At 49.7% G+C, this 25,689-nt stretch overlaps 1 protein-coding gene and 1 long non-coding RNA gene across 2 annotated transcripts in view; both read right to left on the bottom strand.

Annotated features, from left to right (window-relative positions):
• The window catches only part of FOXO3 (forkhead box O3), a 100,693-nt gene extending 82,766 nt beyond the window's left edge, over positions 1-17,927 (bottom strand). The window contains exon 1 of the mRNA XM_064170365.1: positions 15,662-17,927. Within this exon, the coding sequence (XP_064026435.1) occupies positions 15,662-16,237 (576 nt within the window). The 5' untranslated portion in view covers positions 16,238-17,927. The remainder of the gene's footprint in view (positions 1-15,661) is intronic.
• A 5,271-nt stretch (positions 17,928-23,198) lies between these two features.
• LOC135189662 (uncharacterized) lies at positions 23,199-24,237 on the bottom strand. The gene is made up of 2 exons (XR_010308207.1): positions 23,653-24,237; positions 23,199-23,412 (listed from the first exon to the last, which is right to left on the bottom strand). It is a non-coding gene; the product is annotated as an uncharacterized LOC135189662 (long non-coding RNA).
• Positions 24,238-25,689: the final 1,452 nt, after the last annotated feature.

Below are 25,689 nucleotides of genomic sequence, written 5' to 3'. Positions count from 1 at the left end.
AGGGGAATTACTTCACATCCCAATGAACACTTCAGGGGCAGATCAGTAGCCCTATGACCTGTATAAGCTCAGATATTGTTTGCTGTCTAGTTCAGGCCACACAACAATGGAGATTAAAGTCTCTCTAAGGTTGGATCCTCCATCTCTGACACAAATGAGCAACCCCTCTGCACACAGCATCAGCAGGAAGAAGAGGACTACCCAAAAGAGTCAGGATTTGCACACTGTCAGCACCAGGACTGCTTACCTAAGGGTGGATTAGTTAAAATAAACAACGTTGTAAATTATAGGTGGTGCCATGAGCCCCACCTACACCTCATATTGTCCAACACTTCCTACTATAAAATCCTGTTCCCTGCTGCTAATAGCTTTGCAAACTTCAAGTGAAACTGCGATTAGAAAGAGGATAAGTGGCTTGGGATAGGCAAGACACAGGAAACAGGGAATCCTGAGGCACAGGACAAATGTGAAATGGAGGGCTGGATGGAAAAATAAAGGCCAGGTGGGCAACCAGAGCAGATGTGAAAATCAGGGCAGATCAGAGGAAGGAGGGATGCATAGAGCAAGACTGGGAATCACAGGGAAGTATGCCAGGAAAGACCACCGAGGGCAAGGAGCTTGGAAAGGGATGAGGATGCAGGGCTGGGACAGTGCTTGTCGGGGAAGCTCATGGGAACTGGAGAGGTGAATGACACAGATGAACAGACCAGGAAGGGCAAACTTCTCTACTCAGAGCTGCATGCAATGGACATGGCATAAGGCCCACACAGAGGTCACAGGGGACAAGCCAAAATCCTCAGTACCCCCTGAAGCATCCAGCCTGGCAAGGAGACAGGAGGGTGTGAACTCATTACTAACCATGGTGTCATAGCCAGCATGAGCAGTAAGCTCAAGTGTTAAAAGCATCTTTATTGCTGACACTTTGCCCTTCCTGAGCCATTGGCTTTTATAGGAGAACCTTTCTTTGGTGCAGGTTTTGGTACAGCTGAAGCACACTCACTGAACACTGCAAACAATCCAGAGAAATAAACCAGCCAGCTCCAGTTAGTGGTCAAGTCACACAAAATCCAACTTCCCTACTCCCTGTCTGCTCCTGGAAAATGGGAAAGGCATTGCCCAAACCCATCCAATGCATCACTGTGCTCATAGGGAGAAAACTGCTGGCCCCCACATGCCTGTACCCAGCTGAATCAATTGGTGCTTGGGTAGCTGATGCAGTTTCCTTCAGAAAATAAGGACACTAACTCTGAGCTCCTGCAGAAACTTTTTTTTAAACAAATAAAAGAAACAAACCCCAAACCATCCAAGGAAGATGTCAAATCTGAAAGCAGGCACTCAAGAGTGGATAAATTTAGTAGGATGTCACAATTCGACTACAATGGAAGGAAACCCATACTTAATTTCCCCAACAACTGCTATCAGACTGTTCAAGCAGACTGCTTTTCCTTCAGGCTGAGGGGACACCAAATCCACATTGCTTCTCAATTTACTCTCTTTCCCTGCCCCCCCCTTTCTGTCACTTAAGAGAACATTGTGAACATTGTGATTCCAACAAGCTTAGTACGAGCCTGAACAAAAAAATGACACGTGAGAAGCTTTTGCCAGGGTTAAGTCCCAACACAGCTGTTGGAAAAAACCCAAATGAACATTTTATCCTGGCCAAATCAGTGTTCTTTTCACTGTACTCTTGGCTCCAGCAGCTGCAAGTGATGCTACAGGTCATGTTGTCCTAAATGGGTGAAGGCTGCGAGGATCCTCTCAAGTTTTATAGGCTTGTTTGTACTTCTGTTCTCCCTCTCAATTCTACACCAACACCAATTTGCTGTGAGCAGAGAAGGGTCTCTGTGAGGCTTTCTGTGAAGTGTGTCCCACCAGCTTTTTTTTCAGTGGCTCAGTTTTCTAAGTGAAGATTTTAGCGAGCACCAAATTCTAGTCAGAACAGATTTTTCAGTGAAGATTTTCCATCTTGATAAAAAAAATGGGCAAAACACACCTATATTTTTCCTGCTTCCATTTTTCAGCATCACAGGATCAACACTGACTGCTCAGCTGATAGTACTCTCTCTTTATTTGAAGTTATTTTTTCCCTTTCACCACCCACATTCATCTGGGACTTGTTCAGTATTATTCTGCCTGACACTGGTCCAAAGCAGCAAACAATTTCAGTAACAGCACAGTTAAAGAGAGCAGACCCTAAGAGAAGTGTTTCATTACCTAAGAATCCACAATATAACATCCAGTTACAACCCAAAAATAAAGTCAACCAACTTTTAAGGAGGTTAGACAGAGCTGTGCCTTTAACTGAACAACTTCTCTGCTATCAGGAGCAGTGTTTTACAAGCAGGGGAATGTTTCTCCTGTACTTTAGCCTTCTGTCATCAGAGAGAGGTGGAGATTTTTGCCCTTTCTCCTTCTAAATTAGACTCCTTCAGTGCCGTATTTTATATTCTTCCTGACAAGTCCCTATTCTGTACCAAGCAAAACTCTGCTGTGGCTGTGGTGCACAGCAAAAGCCAAAAGAGAAAACTCTGGCTACCAAGGCAAACAGGAAGAGGAACTGCAGTTAAAGCTGCAAGGATAAAACATTTTGCCCAGCAACACATTCATTTCCAATAGGATTTCATACCATTAGAATTCACTGTCCAGAAAAGGACTAAAACATTAAACATACTATACTGAGAAAGTCAAAATAGGTCATACCATCGGCACTACTCCCCTTTCATTTCACACATAATACAAAGCAGTTAAGTAGTTTCTCTTGCAATTAGCATCATCTTTGTCTCCTTGGTGTCTAAAATACACTGGAGATACAGAGCTGCTCTGACTGCACAGCAGTCCAAGCCCTGCTCCCCACCATCACTGACTCCTCAATAAATACACAGAGATCAAATCCTTTCTTCCATGATTTCAACCATGATAATCCAGGGTTTGTCTACTGTCTCAAATGCTAGACCTTTTACCACTGATTAGAAAGCAGCACAGTTCTTCAGGATCATCCTGAGCACACCAACTTAATGGTTGAACTCCATGATCTTAAAGGTCCTTTCCAACCAAAACAATTCCAAAATTATTTGCAGTCTACAACTACCCAAAGGGAGGTCGCAGCCAGGTGGGGTTGGTCTCTTCTGCCAGGCAACCAGCAACAGAAGAAGGGGACACAGTCTCAAGCTGTGCCAGGGGAGGTCTAGGCTGGATGTTAGGAGGAAGTTGTTGGCAGAGAGAGTGATTGACATTGGAATGGGCTGCCCAGGGCGGTGGTGGAGTCACCATCCCTGGAGGTGTTCAAGAAAAGTCTCGATGGGGCAATTAGTGCCTTGGTCTGGTTGACTATCTAGGGCTGGGTGCTAGGTTGGACTGGATGATCTTGGAGGTCTCTTCCAACCTGTTTTGATTCTATGATTCCATGACTCTATAATCCCAACATCTCCAACTGTTAATGCACATCCCACTCCACCCTCCAAGCAGGAGGACTTGTTACCTGGCACAGCCCTGCAGTAGGTGGGATAGAAAAAGCCTCCCTAGGGAACAGCAGTATTTGAAAGATCTTTCCTGGATGTGAGAAGTCTGACATATGCTTCAACTGCATGTTAATTCAGAGAAATGTTGGAAAGATTTTATTTATGTTTCTAATTAGGTAAACAGTATGCTGCTTCCACCTGCTCCAAGCTACCCTACTAGGCCCAGTAGACATCAGATGTCTACGAGCATACATCAGGTTGATTCACACCCTACTGCTAGTTCATGGAATTCTTCCTCCTCCCAGCTCTCTATGCCATATTTTATGGCCTATATGTTTCCCTCTCTCTTTTTTGTTGTGGGTTTTTTTGTATGTAGAATGACCTCACTATAGATTTTCAAATACCTTCTTAAGCACATGGCTCCCTTCTCCAGAGCTTCATAAAAAACAACTCCTCCTAAGAGATCTCTCTCCTACCCCAAGTGTGCAAATCTTCTTGTACATTTTAATCAGACATATTTTCACTGTGCTGTAAGAGCAATGGAGCAAGAAATAAATCTCAACGTGCTATGGGAAGTGAGAATCACACAGTCAACATCACGATGAAAATAATACCACCAGGCTCTGAGCTTTTGGCTTGCTGAACAAACTAGGCTGGAAAGCTCTGGGCTCACTCCATGCAGAGCTCTGACATGGAGCACTGTGTGCAGTTCTGGAGCCTCCAACACAAGAAGGACATGGAACTGTTGGAGCAAGTCCGGAGGAGGCCACAAAGATGCTCAAAAGGCTACAGCAGCTCTGCTATGAGGACAAGCTATAAGAGTTGGGGCTCTGCAGCCTGCAGAAGAGAAGGCTTTGAGGAGACCTTAGAGTGGCCTTCCAGTATCTGAAGTGGGCTACAGGAAGGCTGGGGAGGGACTATTGACAAGGTCTTGTAATGACAGGTCCAGGAGGAATGTGTTTAAACTGGCAGAGGGGAAATCTAAATCAGATATTAGGAAGAAGTTCTTTACAGTGAGGGCGGTTGGACACTGGTACAGGTTGCACAGGGAGGCAGTGGATCACAGAATCATCCACATTCTGTGATCCACCACCCCCCTGTAGGTGTTCAAGACCAGGTTGGATGAGGCCTTGAGCAACCTGTTCTAGTGGGAGGTGTCCCTGCCTATGGCGGAAGGTTGGAACTGGATGATCTTTGAGGTCTCTTCCAACCCAAACCATTCTATGATTCTATAACTTTTATTTGCAAACCTGCCCATTTGTCTGGGCCACGTACATGGCTCAGACTATGCTACAGCAGAAGCTGCTTGAACAAAATGCTTCAGGGTTTTTACAGCTCCTCAGTGGCAGCATCATTCCGGGTGCCAAGGCTGTTCTCCTACAAAGGCATTGCAGGACCAGCAGCCTCCCATTGTAGCGCTTGATGAATACTTAAAGAAGCACCATTCACTCTGAAACCTGACATCTCAGACAAATGGTTTTGAGTTCCCCCATACAGTGAAACTTTTAAACACAACAGATCATGTTGCACAAAAGCAGGGAGAGCAGCTCTACGCGTCTCAGTTTACAAGCATCCCAGGACACGACTTGAACAGGCATAACCTTCTCCTACGAATTCCTGGAGGGAAAAAAAACCGCTCTAAAAATTCGCTAAGGTGCAGAGCAGTTCTGCAGAACAATCAGCAGGTGATACACTCGTAGAAAACCACATTACTGCTCTCAGCACAAAACCAATCGGCAAAAAAGGTGATAATCTGAGAGCCTGTGAGAGCCTCGCACAAAGACATTCTTTGTCAAGCACTGTTCTCACTTATCAGATGCCAAACTTTATGTGCTGAGCGTATCTAGAACTTTATATATGAAACTGATAAATGCTCCATGAAATACTAGCCAATATATTTACACAAGATAGGGCTCCACAGCCTAACTTCTCAAGTATCTGCAAAATCAGAAACTTTCTGATCTGGATTAAGTCTCACGTTCAAAGGTATGTTTACACTGCAAATTTCATGCAAGAAAAGCAGAGCTAGCTCTGGTCACACTGTGTCTTCAGAGAGCTGAAACAGCTGCTTGAAGAGCTAGCATAGAGAGGAGAAAACAAATACAGCAGGTTTTAAAAGCACTGACACCTAACTGGAGTATAAATTGAGATAATTCAGGCTACACTCTAGATAAAACAAGTATGGCCCTGGAAGTCATGTCCTAAAAAATATTTCTTTGGAATGACACATTTATTCTTCTGCATCCTATTTTGGCAAAAAAAACCGTGGAAACCTACATGGTACAGCAGGAGAAATCACAACATTGCAAGGGCAAACCATTTACAGAGTCAGAGGTGCTGCCTGTCTAGGCTAGGAGAGCAGCTTTGCCTTAGAACACACAAATCATCTGCAGTGTCAGAGGTGCTGCCTGTCTAGGCTAGGAGAGCAGCTTTGCCTTAGAACACACAAATCATCTGCAGTGTCAGAGGTGCTGCCTGTCTAGGCTAGGAGAGCAGCTTTGCCTTAGAACACACAAATCATCTGCAGTGTCAGAGGTGCTGCCTGTCTAGGCTAAGAGAGCAGCTTTGCCTTAGAACACACAAATCATCTGCAGTGTCAGAGGTGCTGCCTGTCTAGGCTAGGAGAGCAGCTTGCCTTAGAACACACAAATCATCTGCAGTGTTGCCTGTCTAGGCTAGAAGAGCAGATTTGCCTTAGAACACACAAATCATCTGCAGTGTTGCCTGTCTAGGCTAGAAGAGCAGATTTGCCTTAGAACACACAAATCATCTGCAGTGTTGCCTGTCTAGGCTAGGAGAGCAGATTTGCCTTAGAACACACAAATCATCTGCAGTGTTGCCTGTCTAGGCTAGGAGAGCAGATTTGCCTTGGAACACACAAATCATCTGCAGTGTCAGAGGTGCTGCCTGTCTAGACTAGGAGAGCAGCTTGCCTTAGAACACACCAAGCTGCAAGGGCAAACCATCTACAGTGCCGGGTGCCGCCTGTCTAGACTAGGAGAGCAGCTCGCCTTAGAAGATTGTTAGGTGATGAATACTTTCTAAACAAAGCTTTGTTCACTTAAGCGCCACACTGTTACTGACACTCACTGGCCACGCTCAGTCCTCACAGGCAGCTCAGGGTCAGCTGCAGTCAGGATTTTAAGAACTGCTGGCTTGTGTCTTTCTTACTTAGGCTAATAGCAAATGCACACCGCTGCTGCACCCCAGGAGAGCCTTGCTGCTGCTTTAATGTGACCTTTGGCAGGGACAAGACTCAGACTCTGCTCTCTTTATCTATCCACGAGTGCTGCACCATCACGAACCAGGCTGCATCCCCTCGAAGCCTTGCAGCACTCCCTCTGCGGCTCGGCGGTGGCAGCAACTGGGAGGCAGAGAGAAAGCCAAGTGGACACATGCCCATGTGTTTGGGTGCTCCCCTATCTGTCCTCCTGCAGGGCTGTCTGGCCTCATCAGCCTTCGCACTTATCTGCTGCCTCCCACTTTTCTGGGGCCATGATAAGCAGAAGTTACCTCCCCGCTCAAGGCTGGCAAGCAGCCTGGGCCTGCCCTCTTCTGCTCATGTGACAAAGCAAACTTACTGAACTTTCGTCCTGAGACTGGTCAAAATCCCAGGCGTGTCCATAACCTCTGTTGCTCCCTAGGGAGAGACCAAGGTCTTGGAAAGCCAGGGATGAGCAGGCAGGCTGGCCTGAAGGCACTGCAGGCTGGGTTACAGCAGTCTGCAGGCAGACCATGTGGTAGCACAACGCAAAGCATGAGAGGCACATGCCAGTAAAAGGCCCCTTGGGCAGCACCCCTGCCTCAGCACTCACTCCAGAGCTCGCAAAAGCATTTTAGCATGGAGACGTCAGCACAGGGTGCACAGGACCTCACCCTTCGCCTCAGTGTGGGCAGTAGGTAAAGGGATGCAAAAGTGGAACGCGTCTGACCACTGGCAGCACACAGGTGTCCACCAGCCAGAGATGGCACAGGCAAACCCTCTGTGAGCAACCTCCTAACCCCCACCCCGAGAACGGCAGGCAGCACTCTGTGGGGGACCCGGAGGCAGAAGCTGCAAAGGATCTGATAATGAGTCATTGGTACGGCACCACTGTCCTCCTCGCTCCAAGCGGACCTTCCTCCAGCCCTCTGGCAAGGATCCACAGGCTGCCTCTGCCCTCCAGTCCCAGTGCACACCTCCCTGCGCTCCTAGCAAGTGCCAGACTCACCAGCAGGGATAACACAAAAAAGAAAAGCAAAAGAATACCTCGCCAAAGGAGACACATTGAAGTGAGAACCCGACGTTTCACATTTCAGCTTTTAAGTATATAGGATGTTGCAATCGAGCAAGAGATCAATTCGGTTTGTTAGCACAAGCCCCATACAAGAGCTGATTTTCACAAGGCACTTCTTTATCAGCACAAGTACCCAGAAAAGCATTTCTCTACAGTGAAATCTTACAAAGGTGTTTTCTATCAGTGCAAGCACTTAAACAGCCTTTATTTTTAGTATGTACCAACGTACAGATAAAGAAAATTGCCCCAATAAGCAAAGTCCAGGTAGGACAAACACACACAGAGTTACTAACAAGACACCAGTGCTGTTAACTTCTGACCTGCCTCAAGTTCCCTGCAAAGCAGCGTTATGAGCATGCCAGTCCTTGAACAAACATGCCAAGGGGATGGCCCAGAGAAAGCATTCTGGCTTCTCCTGGACTTCTCAGCCAGGCACAGCACCAGGAGGAACCATTTAAGCAAAAGGCAATGGCAACACAGTAATATCCACCTCCTTCAGCCCCACACTCCCTTGCTGTTCCAGCACAGGAATGAGGCAGAGCACTGACCCAGTCACTTACTAGTTCCCAATCCTTTACATTGTCCTGAAATCGCTCTTCATTGCTCTCATAGACTAATGCATGAGATGCATGGGGACCTACCCTTCACCTCCTAACAGCTGGCTGGTGATGGATTAGGTGATGTAGGATATAATATCTCTGGAGTCTCCCAAGACAGAAAGGAAGAACTGGAGGATGAAGAACGGAGGAATGAAATTTTGAAAGGGTTTTTTTTGGGTAATACTGGTATTTGAAAACTGAAGAAGAGGTCTCTGCTCATTACTCCACTCACCTCACAGGTTTTGGACCAACGAATGGTCTGTGACAACCCTTGTCCCACGTGTTGCCCAGCAGATAACTTAGATACTGTAGCCAAGGAATACTGCAAGACAAAACCTGCTGGCTTTGGTGACCATGCTCCACTCCAGCCTGGCCTGCTCCCAATGGTCATGGGGGGCTCAGCATCCATCATCTTCAGCCATATAGAGCTGAAGACACTTAGTGCAGGGCACCCCAGCAATTTCTATGCACCCTCTCCATCCTTACTCATCTGAGTTTTTGCTACCTCTCCAGCCCAAACAGGTGCTGGGGCCAGAACACCTCAGGGCTTTAGATCTCCCTGTAGTTCCTGGCAAGCTGAGACACATGGCTCCTTCTCCAGCTGCCTCAATCACAAGAGCAAGAGCTGCTTCTGCTGCTAGCAAAAACTGCTTGGAAACACACTGGTTTGCTTGGGCGAGCTCAACCAACATCAATTCAATGTTAAGTACTCCCGGGTATGTCACTCCTATGCCCCACACACAACTGGAACATCAGGGAACTGCTGCAGTGAGGCAGAGAAGTTCGGGATACCCCATCCCGACTTTGTCTGAAGCAAGTCAGAACAATGCATCTCACTCTGAAGGAAAATCCCCTTCTGTAGACAAGCCACTTTTTAATAATAAGTGCTAAATGAACTATTCAAGCAGGTAATTAGTGTTAATTAACATATGTCAGGCCATAAATTGGCTAAATGCACCTCATTTTCCAAGCCTAGTGTGTGGCAAGGCTTGGGAAATCCTAACAGAAAAGTTTGGAGAAGCACAAGGAAAAGAGCAAATAAAAGGTTAAGCACAACCTCTGCTTAACTCACAGTGTGCTGAGCCAGCACCACTGAAAACTGAATGACTGTGCACATTACTTGGACACTTGATTTTGCTCCTGAACCACTGCACTAGGCACATCTTGTCAACCCAAAGTACAGCCACATCAAAAACCCTGGGCAGCTCTCTGAGCCCTGTGTTAGCTGTCAGACCTTCCTCCAGATGCTTGCTTCGTACTGTGGGACCTGGATGCACCTCCTGCTGCAGGACCTGGTTGAGGCTGTGGCTCCTGTGAACCCCAAGATGGGAATCCCAGCTGTTCCCAGTGGGAACAGAACGGGGGCAGGAGGATGCTCAGAGCTCAGGCTCCTCCAGAGAGAGCCTGCCTTGAAACGTGGAGGGCTTTGTGTCTTTAAAAGAAACTAACACTGCCATTTTATAACCCTGCCCTTGGGCACGTTTTGTCTGACAGAGACGGTAGTAAGGCTAAAAAAAAAAAGTGAGAGAGAAACAAGAACATGCAAAGATTTTAGTCTAAGTAACAACTTGCATTAGGGAACACTTTCAGTTTCTCCCTTGGCAAGCCGCCACTAGGCTCAGACCCACTGTAATTGCATTGCAAATCAGAAACAATCCTCACAAAAGATTTTTCCATGCTTCCACGCAAAACAGCTGCCTGCCAAAACCTTGCAGGGCACCTTTCGGAGGCTGCCACCTAGAGAAAAGCTTTGGCTGTTTAACTCCGTTTTTCTCTTCTCTCCAGGGCAATCCCTTCGGCCTCCCTTTGAACCCAGCACACCCACCATGGTTTTCTGAGGCGATTTTGGTTTAGCCTTTTCTCCCCATCCACCCCACTGCAAGGTGGCTCAAAACAGCCCAGCTGCTGCGGAGGGGGGTGCTGGATCCGTCCCAGCTCTGCCTGCCTTCTGCAAGGGACGCCACCGACTCCCTGCTTCTACTTTGTCCACGTCAGCACAAAGAGCTTTCACAAGCCACTGGGCTAACCCTAATCACTGGCCTTTCTAAATGCACCAGCACGTGCCCAGCCTCTCCTAATCTCCCCGGATTACAGCACAGTGGTGCAGCACCACCAAAATGACCCCAATACAAAATGGCCTCGTGCCTAAGGCATCGCTCCCTTCGCCAGGGCAAAACCAAGCTGGAGCAGGACCTCCTGCGGCAGGAGTACCAGGACAGCTCTGCTCCCCAGCCTGAAAGCCTCAGACTCTGTTTGTTCAACTCAATGCAGCAGACAGAAAAACCGCCAAGGTGATTTAACTTTTATTAGCATTAACCATGTCCTTTTAAATGCATGGGTAAGCGTAGGAGCCAGCCTCTGACTCCCAAGCTTCCTATGTTAAATATGCTCCAATAGTGACACTAATAGCCTGTGTGGATCTTGCATGACTGCTTCAGGTAACCTTCTGTCTCTAAGAAACTGAGTAACACCGATTCCAGTATCTACCATGCAGAGATACTATCCAGCATCATTCACTGGAGGCTTCCCATTCACTTTACAAGTTAAGTTTACCAGAGCCTGTGACTATCTGCAGCTGATGAGATTCACCAAGGCAGTGCTTCCATATCTGCATTTAACAAGTGCTTCGGTGGATGTGCTCCTCACTGTCACACTGTCAGTCAAACAACGTCAACCGTTCTGGGAGAGCTACTCAGTCTTTCTTTCTTTCCCCCAATAGCTGTCACCTGCCTGCATGAGCTGGTGAAAAGCGAGATCTTTGATGTAGGTTACAGATACAAAATAGTTAGGTGCACTAACAGCTACATATGGTTTCTGCTGTAAAGTTTAAAAAGTCATTTGTCAGTGATGGTGAAGCACACTGCTCTCAGAGGCTTCCTCTAGCAGTTTCAGCTTTGGGGCTGGAATCACACAGCCCCGAGATCTACATTGCTCAGCACAAAACGCACTTAAAATGTTACCAAGTGTTTTGTTACAGCACAACACACCAAGGCTTTGATCAGGTAAGGTGCTTAAAAGCAGTATGTTTAAGCAGACAAATAACCCCAGTGAAGTCCCGAGGATTCATACATGTGCTTAAACCTGGGTATGGAGCTTGCTTCAGTAGATCAAAACTCCATCAGCTCGCAGTTTGTAACCCAAACCTTTATCTACAGAACAAAATTATTACAAAATAAAAAAAAATAGAAGAGTGGAAAAAATATTTGTGATAGCAGCCTTGACAGAGTCTTAAAAAGAAAAGGGGGGGGGGGGGAAGACAGCAGAGAAAACAAATGAAGCTGATGCAAGTTTTGCAGTGTCGCTCCTGATAAAAGACGCCGTGTGCCACTCCGAGGAAGGAGGAAGATGAAGAACAGAAAGTGCTGTTGCTTCCTTCCCACATCCTTTGTTTAAAATAAAGAAAGAGGATTAAAATAAAGCCCAACACATCTCCTGTACCAGCATCTGGCTAACAGATTTAGACGTCCGTCTACAGCACTGGCAAATTTCTCAAGTCTTTTCAAGTCTCAATAACTAGAGAAGAGTCTCGAGCGTCTGCTGGAGGGACTGCAGCCCTTCGGTACCTCCTGGCCAGTAAAACCCGGTGAAGAATGATGCAATCTATGTGCACGGAGTTTACCAAAAATCTCCTCTCCAAGGCAAATATCCCAGCGGCTGGTATTTGCCTTTCACGAGGAAGGTGGATGCAACAGGTGTAAACCAAACAGACTTCTGATATAGAAACACAAATCAAAGCAAGTCGGTTGCGTTTAAATTTGGGAGCTACTGGTGTCTGCGTGCACAGGACCAGATTCAGCCTTGCCGTACCGCTCAGCAAAGAGGAAACTAGTCCCCCTAGTGTGCTCTTCATGTAGAAAAGACTCTTTCACAAGACAGTGCTGCAAGAAATTACAAAATAGCATTGTAAGAAGAGATATGGAAGTACTTCAGCTAGAGTGAAACCAGGCACCTCTACTACATGCTCAGACACAAAGCGGTTTCGGTTTTCTATTTCAAGATTACTGAGTGGAGTTACTGCACCATAAACATTTGCAGAGGAAAAACTTGGGGTTTAAGTCAACACGCCGGGTTTGAGACTGCAGAACATCGACAGGGCAAGAGATAGTTGAATTTGGAACGATGGGTAGATGGAGTCATCCAGGAGCTGTGTGAAGAACCTGCAACAGCCACCTGGCACGGTGCGTATCATGAGGGTGAAACCAGCTCACTCTCAAACCTTTTCCTCCCCCCCCCGCAGTGATAAATGTAAATACCAAACCCTCCCAAAGTATTCAAGACAGTAAGTGGATATCGAGGCATGCACATAAACCCCTCCCAGTTATTTGGGAGTGTACAGGACCATACCAAGGCAGGCTGGCCGTGGAACACAGCAGTGCCCGCAGCGCGCCAGCTCCACGGCAGTGTACCACGCACTACTGCCCTAGTTAGCTCTCAGGCAGTATTAGGTTAGCTAACATCCCACCGGGGCAAGCAAAGAAGATTGGTTTGTGGGGGGGGTAGGGGAGTATTGGGCAAACCTTATCGGAATTAGAGGAAACGTAATATATGCCTTGCTAACCACATCTGAAATATTCACTTCTGCTTTAATGCCCTAGGCAGGAGAAAAAAAAAAGTGATAGTTGTAACTTTAATTTATAGCTCTTAAAATAATTGTTTTGAGGAGTATAATCCCAGTTATGTTTACGGATTATGGTGCTCAGCACATCTCACTGGAAACAGCATTAATATTTCATATATAATAGTACATAAGATAATAAACCCCAAGTTCTCTTCTTCCCTTTGTTTAAAATGACAATTTTCCCACTCAGTGCCACAGCAGAATATTGCTAAATGGGCTTTCTGCCTCCAAAGATAAACTCAGCTGAGTAAAAAATATTCTAAATTAAGATAAAAGCCTCCTGATACAGAACGATCTTCTGTTCTGTTTAAAATCTCCGTGTAACTAGCAATCTGAAAAAGTCTGATGTCAAAAGCTGACATTAGTTCCTCCAGAGCTGTATGCATTACCTGTGAGGGAAACAAAGATGCTAACAGCATATAATGTGTTTTAGCACCGGGACAATAAGATGGAGCCTCTGTTTAAGAGTGTTGCCTCTGCACAAACTTCACTTGAGATCCAGTCAAGAAACCAAAACACTCTTCTTCTGAAATAGTGCCTTTCAGGTCGTGCATGCAGATAATAAAAAGAACTCCAGCCCTGCTAAGGAATTACATTTTGCAGTTTTGGATGCCTGGCCAATTATTAGCTCCAGACCTCTCCTTTGCCCTTTTCAGTATGCCCCCACCACCCACGCACAACTGCACCCATCGTTATCGTGACCGAATGCCTCACCCTAACTTCCAGGGCCAGCTCACAGTCATAAGAGAGGCAGAATTTTCTGCTACCAGTGCGTTTGCATCTCCTGAGAAAGGTCATCTTAAAGGCTTCAGAGGAACTTCTGAACTAAATTATATCAGAGGAATCTCAAGGGATCCAAGTTTTTAACATTTTAATTAGCTCCAAGTACCAGTTAATGCTGCTCAGCACAGGAATCAATAACAAATTAACAGTATAAATTGTCAGAAAAATTGTGACTGTATTAAGCATACTAATCAATGGGAGCACTTTGCGTTACGATCCTGCTTCTGCTGAAGCAAAGGGGAGTTTTACCACCAAATTCAGCCGAGGCAGCAGCAGCCCTGCTGTTTGACAAATCTTCGTGGGAGCCAGGCAGTGAGAATTTCCTGAAAATTCAAAGTATCAGATAAAAAGGCTGGATCTGTGATAGCAGCTGACATCTAAAGCCACTGCTTCTGCGTGAAACCAAACTTAGGAAGGCACGGGGCTGTCATCGGAAGATGTAACCCTTTATCACACTCGGTGTCGCACTTCTAAAGTCAAATCAAAATTCAACACCTAGGACAGATGCAAAAGCTGTAGAAAAGATCTGTGTTTTTAAAAGCCTTGTCTTGAATTAGCAGCTCTGCCACCGATAAACTTGTGTTTCTGTTTCTCTGAGACAAGACTGTCAGTGAAACGCTTCCCCTACACTGCTCCGTTTGGAAGGTAAAAATCATACAGCTGCACTTCAATTCCTACTCAGGCACCGAAACAGGAGACACGGTTGCTAATACAGAAACTGCCAGCATTCCTGTCTGATTTGTATACTGTAGGCTAGCCCCCTGATCCAAAACTACACAGATTCTGAGGCGAAATTTGATGTCTCTGTTAACAGCACAAAACTTGCCAGCAAATTCGCCTTCAGTCATCCATTCAAAAACTCGGTCCCGGATGCTGCCTACAGTATCGGTCCTTCGCAGCAACTGAACCGTACCGGGATTTCCCTCTGCAAACAGGATTGACATCAAGCAGCACCTGCGTTTAAGTAGGCGACATTTCAGCGTCCGCAGGCACGAATATATGGGCATGGAAAACGAGATGGAAAACAAAATTTAAGGCAGTTCTAGAAATCACTTTTAGTGTGCTTTACATGCAGCACCGGCTGCTGGTAGGCCTTATTGGACTCCCAGAGCAAAACGCTACCCTCCTGCAACGTGCTTTTGCAGGCGTTAAGTAAACAAGCCACGGAAAAGGGACGAGGGCTTTTTTTCCCCCCCCTCACTTACCAAACCCATAGTAATCGTAGCTGCTAACTGTCACAACGCTGGGCTTAAAATGCTCGGCTACAAGGGATTTACCCGCAGCCAGTACCCTCACATACCGCCACCGCAGGAAGCGCAAAGCAAGCGTTCCCCTGGCTGAGCGGCCAACAACTCCACGCTTTGATCAACTTTATGAAGAAATGTCAAGACCCGAATTTCCCTCTGCTGCCTTTGAGGAACATGTGGGAAACCACCGGGGTTTTTCTTGATAAAATAGTAAAAGTCGCTGTGTACTTGAGCTTCCAGACTCAGGGCTGACCCTGCATAAAAGCAACTGTATGTCCTCAGCACGAGTTACACCAAAGGTGTAACTCAAAAAATAAAGCAATGCAAAAACCACACAAACACTCTTTAAAATATTTTCTTCCCTCCCCCGCACCGTCTTCTTTTCCCTGCATTTGCACCAGAGAAGCCAGCTCTGCTCCAGCAGCTCCAATGCTCCCAGAGTTAGGAGCCCTCACCGCCTGCACTCAGCAACAGGAACGAGACAAAAGTTTTCCTAAACCCCCCCAAGCAATAAAACGGTGAAACACAATGAAAAATAAAGAAAGCAAGGCCGACAGCGCGACCAGCAAGCAGCGCCCGGCCGCCTGCCGTCGGCGAAAGCCGCGGCACCCCACCCGCGGGCTGCCCCCCTGTCGGGGCGGCGCGGTGGGTTTGCCGCGACCCCGGGACCCCGTCTCACCTTCCAGCCGGCCGAGCTGTTGCTGTCGCCCTTGTCCTTGAAGTAGGGCACGCAGCGGACCATCCAGTCGTAAATCTGAGAAAGGGTGAGGCGCTTCTCCGGGGAGCTCTCGATGGCGCGGGTGATGAGGTCGGCGTAGGAGAGGTTGCCCCACGCGTTGCGCCGCGACGAGCACTTCCTCGGCGCCGCCGCCGGGCCCCCACTCAGTCCCCCACCGGCTGCCGCTGCTTCCCCAGGCGAGAGGCTCGGCCCCTCCGGGCCGCCTCCGGGCAGCGGGGCCAGCAGCCGCGCCGCCTCCTCCGGGACGGTGGTGGCCGCCGCCGCTTCACCGGCCGTGGGGGCCGCGCTGCCGACGGCCATGGCCGAGCCGCCCCCCTCCTCCTCGTCGTCCTCCTCTTCGGGGATCATGGAGGCGGCATCGGCGGGCGGCTCGCCGGCGGGCTTGGCGGGGCTGGCCTGCAGCTCGGGCCTCTGCAGGGGCCAGGTGCAGGAGCGAGGACGGCTCTGCGGCTCGAACTCGGGGTCCAGCTCCACGTCCAGGGGCGAGAGCGGGGCGGGGGGCGACGCCTCTGCCATCTTGGCCTCCCCCGCGGGCGGCTGCGGCAGCGGGGCGCTGCGACGGGGCGGGCGGCTGCCGACCCCGCTCCTCCTCCGCCGCCTTCTCGGTGCCGACGGGAGCCTAGCAGGCGGGGAGCCGCCGAGCGGGCATGCCGCTCTCCGCTAAGGACTGGCAAGCTCTCCGCTGCACTCCGAGCCCAGCTCCCCGCGGGCGATGCGCACGCCGGAGCGGGGGGGGGGGGGGGGGGGGGAGGGGGGAAGGGAGGGGGAAGGAGAGGGAGGGTAAGGAAAAAAAAATCAGATTAGGAGCCGGAGCAGCAGCGCAGGGCGGGCAGCAAGAGGCCGGGCGGTGCCGGAGGTGCCCGCGGCTCTGCCCTCCGCACCGGCGAAGCGGCTGCCGCTCCCGCGGTGCGTGTGTGCGTTTGTTTATGTTTCACTCCATGCGGATGCAGAAGTAGCTCCAGCGGGAACTGCGCTGTATCCAGCCGGGAGAGGACACCCCCCCACCCCGCTCCGCCGCCTTCGAGCTCGCTCCTTGTCGCTTCCGCAGATACCTTCCCTTTTGCGGGGGGATGGTCCTTTGCCCCCTCCCTCAGCAGGAGGACAGGGAGCGGGGTCCTTCAGAGATTACGCCGAAGACTTTTTCCTTCCTCAAAACGCCCTAAAGGGCGCCGAAGTCTCAACGTACATCCAATTGCATACTAGCGTAAGCCTGTCACTTTGCGGGTGCCCCCCAAGCCACACGCAGGCGACCCCCCCAAAATCTCACATCCGACGGAGCAGAGGTTGGAAGAAGGCCACCCCAGGGGCTGGTCGGTTAAAAAGAATTAATAAATCCTTCTTCTCGCACAGAAAAAGCAAACACAACGGGAGCAAATCAAATCGCCAGTCTTCCAACAGGTCCAGAAGCTTTAAGCCCTCCTCAGGGCTGCCAAAGAGAATAGGTTTTGTTCCAGCATCAACACCACATTCATAACCTCCTTGCTCCTGCTGCTGCCATCTTGACAGTTTTTCCCCCTTTCACTCAAGTCATTTAAAAAGCGCAGGCAGAAGAGGCAGGGAGAGATACATCGGGAGAGGAGGGAGTGGGGGGGAGAATCAACAGCCACCTCCACACCGGCAGAAATCGAGATCCGAATTCACGGGAGGAAGAAGCAGCTCTGCTGCATGGTTCCTGCTGCTCCTGCGCCTTCAGCTCCGAGGAGCCTTCCCTTTAAAGGCGAAGGAGGGGAAAGCGGCAAACCGCCCGCTCCCTCAGCGAGCAGCCGGCGAGAGGCAAACGATCCGCCCGCGCCGCTCCAGCCGCCCGCCGCCGCAGCCCGCCCGAGCAGCCTGTCACCCTGCTCGCCGCCGACTTCCACATCCCTCCTCCTAACAACCACCGGCAGCAACACAAAGTTATAGACACACGCAGCGAGCCTCAACCTAACCGCACGGCGCGGCGCGGCCCGCCCACGGGCGGAGGGCGGGCGGCGCCGAGCAGAGGCCGCCCCGACGAGGCGGGAACAATGGCTGATGGGGGGAGCTGCCGCGGCTGGGCGGGCTGAAGAGGTTGCTGGGACCCGGCTTGGGGGCAGCTCTGGCCCGTTCGCTTTGCCTGCGGCCCTGGGGCCGCCAGCTTCCCGCCACCGCGGCTGTGAGCTCCCATGCCGGCTCGGGTGGCGGGAAGACGGCGCTGGGAAGCGCTTTGGTCTCTCGAAGCATAGAGTAATTCCTTCTCAGGGTTGCATTAGTCCTGAATGGGATTTTATCAGCAAAAGCAGACGCAACCGCCGCAGCGTTCCATGCCTCTGCTCTGTCAGGCCCACCTGCGCCTCGGCCCTCCCTGCCACTGCTTCCCCACACAAGCAGCTCTGGCTGCCCGGCACAGCGCAGGAACAGTGCACTGCTGCCTTCCTGGCTTAATTTCGCCAGTGCTAAGTTGTTGGCATGCAAGTTATTCTATTAAACCTCAGATCTGCAGCCTGTTTCTGTCATTTTTGGAAAGCCTGTAATTCTGCCTGCTAGTGATAAAGGGAAGACGTTCAGACATGGCCGTGTCCAATGACAGGACAAAGGCACACTGGAACACAGGGGATCCTATGTAAACATAAGGAAAACCATCTTCACTTTGAGGATAGCAGAGCACTGGAACCAGGCTACCCAGAGAGGCTGTGGAGTTTCCTTCTCTAGAGAAATTCCAAACCCAGCTGGACATGTTCTGTGTGGTTTGCTTTGGGTGATTCTGCTCAGGAGAGTCAGACAAGAGGATCTCCAGAGGTCCCTTCCAGCCCCCATTACTGTGTGATTCTCTCTGTGTGGCAATTTCAGGGGAAATTTAGGCTGGAGGTGAGGAGAAAGTTCTTCCCTGAGAGAGTCATTGGACACTGGAATGGGCTGCCCGGGGAGGTGGTGGAGTCGCCGTCCCTGGAGCTGTTCAAGGCAGGATTGGACGTGGCACTTGGTGCCATGGTCTGGCCTTGAGCTGTGTGGTAAAGGGTTGGACTTGATGAGCTGTGAGGTCTCTTCCAACCTTGGTGATACTGTGATACAATCCCACTCTGCTGCTTCTCAGAAGTCATGCCCTAGCAGAAAGCTCTCCAAAAGTAGCTCACTTGGAGACGTAGTTAATTATCAGTTGGACAAAATGGGTGACCCACAAAGCCAAGGAACATAAAGCTATTAATATAAATGTAGTTATAAATACATCACATAACAAAGTCTGTGTATCAGCAGCTCTCGTCCAGCTTTGCACTCACCTTAACCATAGACTGGATTTAATACAAAAGTAGCTTTGTCTCTGATACCAGATAGACATCAGTGTGCTTCTGAAGCATTGCTGGATAGAATTAGCAGACAAATTAGGTTATTCCTGATTTATTTAGCACTATAGACAAGCAATGAAATTTGAAGACTGTTCAGTTGGATTAGAAAACAGCAAGGCCCTGATCCTGCACACCTTACACGTCCTGCTAAGTGAGGCCTAAAGCCCTCAGGGTCTAGTTAGGTTTCTAATTCAGGTGGCACTCAAGTTAGGAATAGTTCAGCCTGATTTTATTACAAGGGACAGCATTTTAGCATGCATACAATTAATCCTCAGTTATTTAAATAGGGTAGGAGACTCTGAATTAATCAGAATGAATGCAGGTTTGAGGAAGGGAAATGATTTGCACTGCAGCTCCCTTCTGGGACACGACGTTGAGTGCCCTGCCATGGCTCTTGTTGTAACATGGCCCCTTGTGGGAATGCAAGGCAGGTCAGAAAGACATCAGCTACTCTGCAAATCGATCCTGGCATTTGTGTGTGTGATTTGGTAGTTGGTAGGAGAGGAGAACCACAGCAGTGCTGGAGGGCCAGGAACTGAGACCAGACAAGGCTGTACACAATGAGAAGACACTGAGTCCATTTTCACATCACCAAGGAGCCTCTACCTGTGGCTTTAAGCATTTGGCCAGAGAAGGCTGGTTGTGAAGCTGTGACTGAAGCTCAGCCCCTTGCCCAAACCCCACTTGGGGCTGAGTCCAACCAAGTGCAGAAACCTGCCTGTGGAGTGCTTCCTTAGGTCCCAAGGTTCCAGGGGAGTGTAGCACTTGGACCTTGGGCTGTATTGCAAGCTGCAAATCTAGTCCTATTATCATCTTCACTTATTTATTTAATTGGCATGGCATTACTCTACAGGCATTACCATTAGGTCTCATTGTGCTGGGTGAAGGCCCTGCACGTGGTAAGAAGTGCCCCACTCCCTGGCAGAATTGCAGCCCTAAAGAAGGCAGGCCAGGGCGGGAGAAAGGAAGTCAGTAAGCAGTAACCCTATTAAAGAGATGATGGACTGAGGCACCAAGCAATTACATGACTGTGCTGAGGTCACACAGGAAGCCCATGTCAGAACTGAGAAATTAAACTAGATCTCCTGAGTGCCAGCCCTGGCCTTATAATGCAGGATTATCTGCCCACTTCAGAATGCACTGGGAATCAGCCATGCAATCTTTACCATGCAAGTCACAGTTCCAGTTCCTCACAGCTCCACGTGGCACGTGTGTGCCCACAGTATTGCAGTTTAGAGGCACCATTAAACCCGCAGCACAACTGCTCCTACACATTTTGCTTACCAAATGCTCACCAGTGAAACAGGAGGGAAGAGCCTATCTTCTTGCTGCTCTGTGGATGGGCCCACTGCAATAGGTGTAAAAACTGATCAAAATTGAATCTAAAGCCTGCACCATTTCCAGTCTCTTCCTTCAAGTACTTTAATGCCCCAAGGGTGGGATTTTCAAAAAGGCTCCGTTTATGGGAGTTTTATCACTGACTTCAACAGGGATAAAGTTAGGCCAGCCCTGAGGCCATGTGAAAGCCTGTTTCAGTGCCTGTTTCAGCTGCGAGTGTTTCAGGGCAATGCCACATCTTCCTCTGCATCTCCTTTCATCTACCATCCCCACTGAAGCTTCTGTTGAGATCATGCATCTGGCAGAGTACCTGATCATATGGATCTGGAGAGGTCATGGTTACTTGGCTGCTCTGAGTCATCTCTGTGGGTGACCTCAGCCATGCAGGTAGACCCACTGGAGGTGAGGCCTGTGGCCCTCTGGGTGGGAATCCTCAGGATTTGTGGCTCGAGATTAATTCTTTGGAACTGTTACATTCAACTACAGCTCAGATTTTATTCTCTTTCCATTCCGTCAATTTATAGAATGACAGAATCAAACAGGTTGGAAGAGACTGCCAAGATCATCCAGTCCAACCTAGCACCCAGCCCTAGACGATCAACCAGACCATAGAACTAATTGCCTCAGCCAGGCTTTCCTTCAACACCTCCAGAGACAGCGACTCCACCACCTCCCTGGGCAGCCCATTCCAATGCCAATCACTCTCTCTGCCAACAACTTCCTCCTAACATCCAGCCTAGACCTCCCCTGGCACAACCTGAGACTGCATGCCCTTGTTCTGTTGCTGCTTGCCTGGCAGCAGAGCTCAACCCCACCTGGCTACAGCCTCCCTTCAGGTAGCTGCTGACAGCAATGAGGTCTGCCCTGAGCCTCCTCTTTTACAGGCTGCACACCCCCAGCTCCCTCAGCCTCTCCTCACAGGGCTGTGCTCCAGGCCCCTCCCCAGCTCTGTCGCCCGCCTCTGGACATGTTCCAGTACCTCAGCATCTCTCTTGAACTGAGGAGCCCAGAACTGGACACAGCACTCAAGGTGTGGCCTGACGAGTGCTGAGCACAGGAGCAGAATAACCTCTCTTGTCCTGCTGGCCACACTGTTCCTGATCCAGACCAGGATGCCATTGGCTCTCCTGCCCACCTGGGCACACTGCTGGCTCATGTTCAGCTACTCTCTACCAGCATCCCCAGGTCCCTTTCTGCCTGGCTGCTCTCAGCCATTCTGTCCCCAGCCTGTATTGCTACTTGGGGTTGTTGTGGCCAAAGTGTAGAACCCTGCACTTAGCCTTAAATCTCATCCTATTGTTCTCTGCCCACCCATCCATCTTGTCCAGGTCCCTCTTCAGAGGATAAGAGTGTACCAGTGCGCGGAGCTAACCCAGATACAATCACTCCATCATTCTGCCATAACCCACATTCTCCTGGGCTGCTAGCTAGAAAAGAGCAGGTCATACCCAGGACTTTACCCTTCCTACACAAATATCTTACTGCAGAAGCACAGTTGAAGCTACAGTTTGCATGGAGGGTGAAGGACTTGGATCTTCTCATTGCTATGTCATTACAGAAACCTACTATAAAGTGTACTGCGGCTCAATAAATCAGTGTTTGCAGTTAGGTTAAACAATGGCTGCATTGTCTGCTTGGACTTCACACAAGTGTATGGCACGTTGTTTTGTGAGCCACCTGCAGCTCAGTCTCCAAGAAGTGTGTGTCCACCACAATAATGCTGCCTACCCTTCCCATTCACCCCATGAGACTGGGCAAAGGGCAGTAACTTTTGTGGGTGATTCAGAGCCACCTGTGTGCTGATTAGAAAGAAATGTTGTCTATCAGCCAGACAACTTCATACTGTGAGACTTTAACCTTTCTGCCCAGTTTGGCTAAAACTGGCTAATGGATTCCACAGTTACTGCAGGGATATGATTCTGTGATACTGGCTGAGAGGCAGATAGACACAGAGCAAGAGTCCAGATTGTGCCACGGAGGCACGAAGGGTTTGCCAAAGACAGCTACAGATTTCTGACTATAAAGGTTTCCTCAGAGTGATGAACAGCAATTTAAAGATCAATTGAAGTTGGACTTCAGCCTGTGAACTGGCTGACTGACCACTGTAATGAAAGAGAGGGAAGAAAAGTGTAGTAGCAGAAAGAAACAGTGACATTACTCCTGTGCGGAAAACTCTTTCTTCAAGCAATGTTGGCAGTTTGGGGGCTGAACTCTAAGGCTGGCAGGTCTGCATGCATCTGAACTTGAGGGGTATGGTGACTGCAATCATCCGTGTTAAGAAACATAATCATCTTTCTGGAAGAAACAAGGTTTACAATGAAACCTCAACCCAGACCAAAACAAACAAGAAAAAAAACCCTGGCTGAAGAAGATGCTGTGAAGCAGAGAAAGTGGGAAAATTCAACCCTACAGCTTCACTGGAGCTGCGTTGCCAAGGCTCACCAAAAAGCTGCACCTTGTAGGCCAAGAAAGACTCTCAGCTTCTCATGGATAGGAATAGATTTCTAACAGCGTTTTGTACACTTAACAACAGCCACAAATAGCAGTGCATAGTGGTGTTGCCAGCTCTCTGAGCTTTATTTATGAGTCCTGCAATACTGGTGTTTTCCTGAAATCCCTCTTCTTAAAGTCCCATTAAAGCAGCATCTCAGCTTCCCTTTGAAGCCAATAGCCAAGTTCCTGATGTGCCATGGATGCAACCCAAGTATAGTTCCAGGGCCAGGGAAAAAAAAACAGAATGCTAATTGAGTATTTTAAAACATTCTTTTAAGCTGATTTTTAAGCTGACACTACGCCACTCCAACGCTTGCATCATCATTTTTGAGTACTCTGTGCAATTGAGTTTCTATCATTAAGGTGAAATGAGTCAAACTGCTAAAATCCAGCAAGAAACGCCTTTTTTTTTTTTTAAACCTCGTAGCACTCATGTTAGATGATATGGAAGTGTTTAATGTTCACAACAGCAGTTTCTGTTAATGATTCAGGGAGAAACTGAGTCACCTCCCCTTGCCTCCTGTTCCATCAAGACACCTCCAAGGACCTCTCCAATACCTGTGAAGACAGACAACTCTGTCACTTGGCTCAGGCTGGTCTGAGTGGCCAGATGCCATTCTACCCCTCCATTGACTTATTGTGCAACCTGGCCATGTCACTCAGCACATCTTAGTTATCCCATACAGGCTTAATTACACCCACCTATCATTAATTACTTCATTACTATAATTTAACACCTTCCTTTTGCCCACACACCAGGGGACAGTGGCCCTGCCCGAGGAACTGTGGCAGGGTTACCTCAGCAGGACAATGGACTGGCAGCTAGACACCCGCTGGGGTTCCAGACAACCCTGAGGCGTTGTGTGCTGGGAGCCCGGTTGGTTGCCAGGTGGTTGAACCGAGATGTTCAAATAGTGAGAGTGCTCAACTTATTGTTCTGCAGATAAAACAAAAAAGCTTTAAATTTTGGACATGTCTTATTTTGAGCCACTGCGAACAGTATCTGCATAAGCAAAAAGCTGCAGCACAAGAAGGTACAGAGGATGTAAGAAGAACAAGGCTGTGGCTGGATAGAGATGGCTTGGTCAGGGCACCGGTGAAGTCCTGCAGCACCTTCTCTTACTTGCAAAGACTGCAGCTGAAAACAGACGCAGGCAGGAGCTGCTGCAGCCTATTGCCTGCCGGCCGGCCTTTGGCGAACATTCAGACTTGGAACTAAGGGATTCATTTCAGGCTGACCTGAACTCATGAATCTAAAACTTCTTCAAAACTCTGGTTTTGACCTCACTCTGTAGCTTCTGCCTCATTTCGCCCACTGCTGCCGCTCAGAGGGCCGCCAAGCAACGCGCCGGGCTGGCAGCGACCAGCAAAGGGCCGGGAGCCAAGCGCCGCCTCCGCGCCCTCCTCAGTGCCGGCCCCGCCCCGCTCCTTCGCGCGGCCCCGCCCCCAGCGTAGGGGCCGCCCCCTAGCGGCCGCCCCGCCCCCTAGCGGCCGCCCCGCCCCCTGGCGCCCGCCCCGCCCCGCCGCAGCAAGCTTGGCTGCGCCGTGCAAACAGATGATGTCATGCTCTGGAGCCGCGCGTGACGGCCGCGGCCCGCCCTCGCCCGCCATTGGCCGCCGCCCGCCGCTCGTCAGCCGAGCGGCGCTTCCCATTGGCCGGTGCCGCCGCCCCGCCACCGCCCCCTGGAAAATAATAAACAATCGCGTAAAATGCGGCGCGGGGAGGGGGTGCTGGGGCTGGCTGCGGGGTCCAGCGTGCGGGTCCGCGGTGTGCTGCGGCGCGGCGAGCCGGGGCGGCTCCCGGGGAGCGGTGGCCGCGGGCTGAAAGAGCTCGCTGGGCGCCGGCCCGGGCCTGCTGCGTGACTGGCTGCCGGCCTGGCCCGCGATCAGCGCCGGTCGATCAGGGCCTGGCTGGCGAGGCGGCCGCTGGCACGCCGTGCGGATGGAGGGGCTCCGGTACGGGCTGGTGCAAGCCCTTCCTGGGGCTTATCTCATGAAGCTGCTCCTTCGCTCGGCAGGGCATCGTGGAGAGCACTGCCTGCAGCAGCGCTGGGAGAAAAACGTTTTCTGAAGGTATTACGACAGTAGCGCTAGCAACTGCGTTTAGACAGAAGCTACAGCTGCACTGAGGACCAAGCAAGGTGGCTTCTCGGGTTCCCTGTTCTCAAAGCTAAGCTGAAGCTCTCCTTCAGAAGGGACTTGCAGCACTGCATGAGGCTGTGGGAGAACAGGAGTGGGCACTAGCAGCAGAATTCAGTGTGCTGAGGGTGCTACAGGTAGGGCACTCACAGGGAGACCTGAAAACTACACGTCCAGCTGTGGCATTCGTGGTTGTCTTCATGAGACAGAAAACGTCCTTGATGTGGCTGTTCTGTCCGGAGATGGAGCCTTGATCCATACTTTGCTGTAGCAGTGCTTGCACACCACAGCTCTGAAGGAGCATCCTTGGCAGTCCTGCTTCCCCCTGCTGCAAACACAAGGCACACTCGTATAGCAGAGGCTTTAATTGAGAGTCAGGTGAAGAGAAGGAAAGGGTTTCATTTTGCCGAGGCTTGCAGCCCAGCCTCTCCTTTCGAGAGCAGGTTCCTACATAGTCTATTTACAGTTCCTTCAAAGAACTAATGATTTTCTTCTGTATGTGGCTACTAGAGGAAGAAATCCAAGCGTCTCCTTTCCTGTCATTCTGTATCTCCAGTGATCAGAGCACTTGCTTAGGAGCTAGAGATGTGGCTTCTGGTCCTTTTCCCAGAACTTTGTGTTTCATCCTCTTGACAAAGTGCGATGTAAGGCACATAGAGCACACTTGAGGACTGAAATTCAATGCTGTTCTCCTCC

The sequence above is a fragment of the Pogoniulus pusillus genome, chromosome 33 (assembly GCF_015220805.1).
Source record: "Pogoniulus pusillus isolate bPogPus1 chromosome 33, bPogPus1.pri, whole genome shotgun sequence".
Classification (NCBI taxonomy): domain Eukaryota; kingdom Metazoa; phylum Chordata; class Aves; order Piciformes; family Lybiidae; genus Pogoniulus; species Pogoniulus pusillus.
The sequence above is the reverse complement of the archived record's forward strand: the minus strand, read 5'-3'. Positions and strand labels throughout refer to the sequence as shown.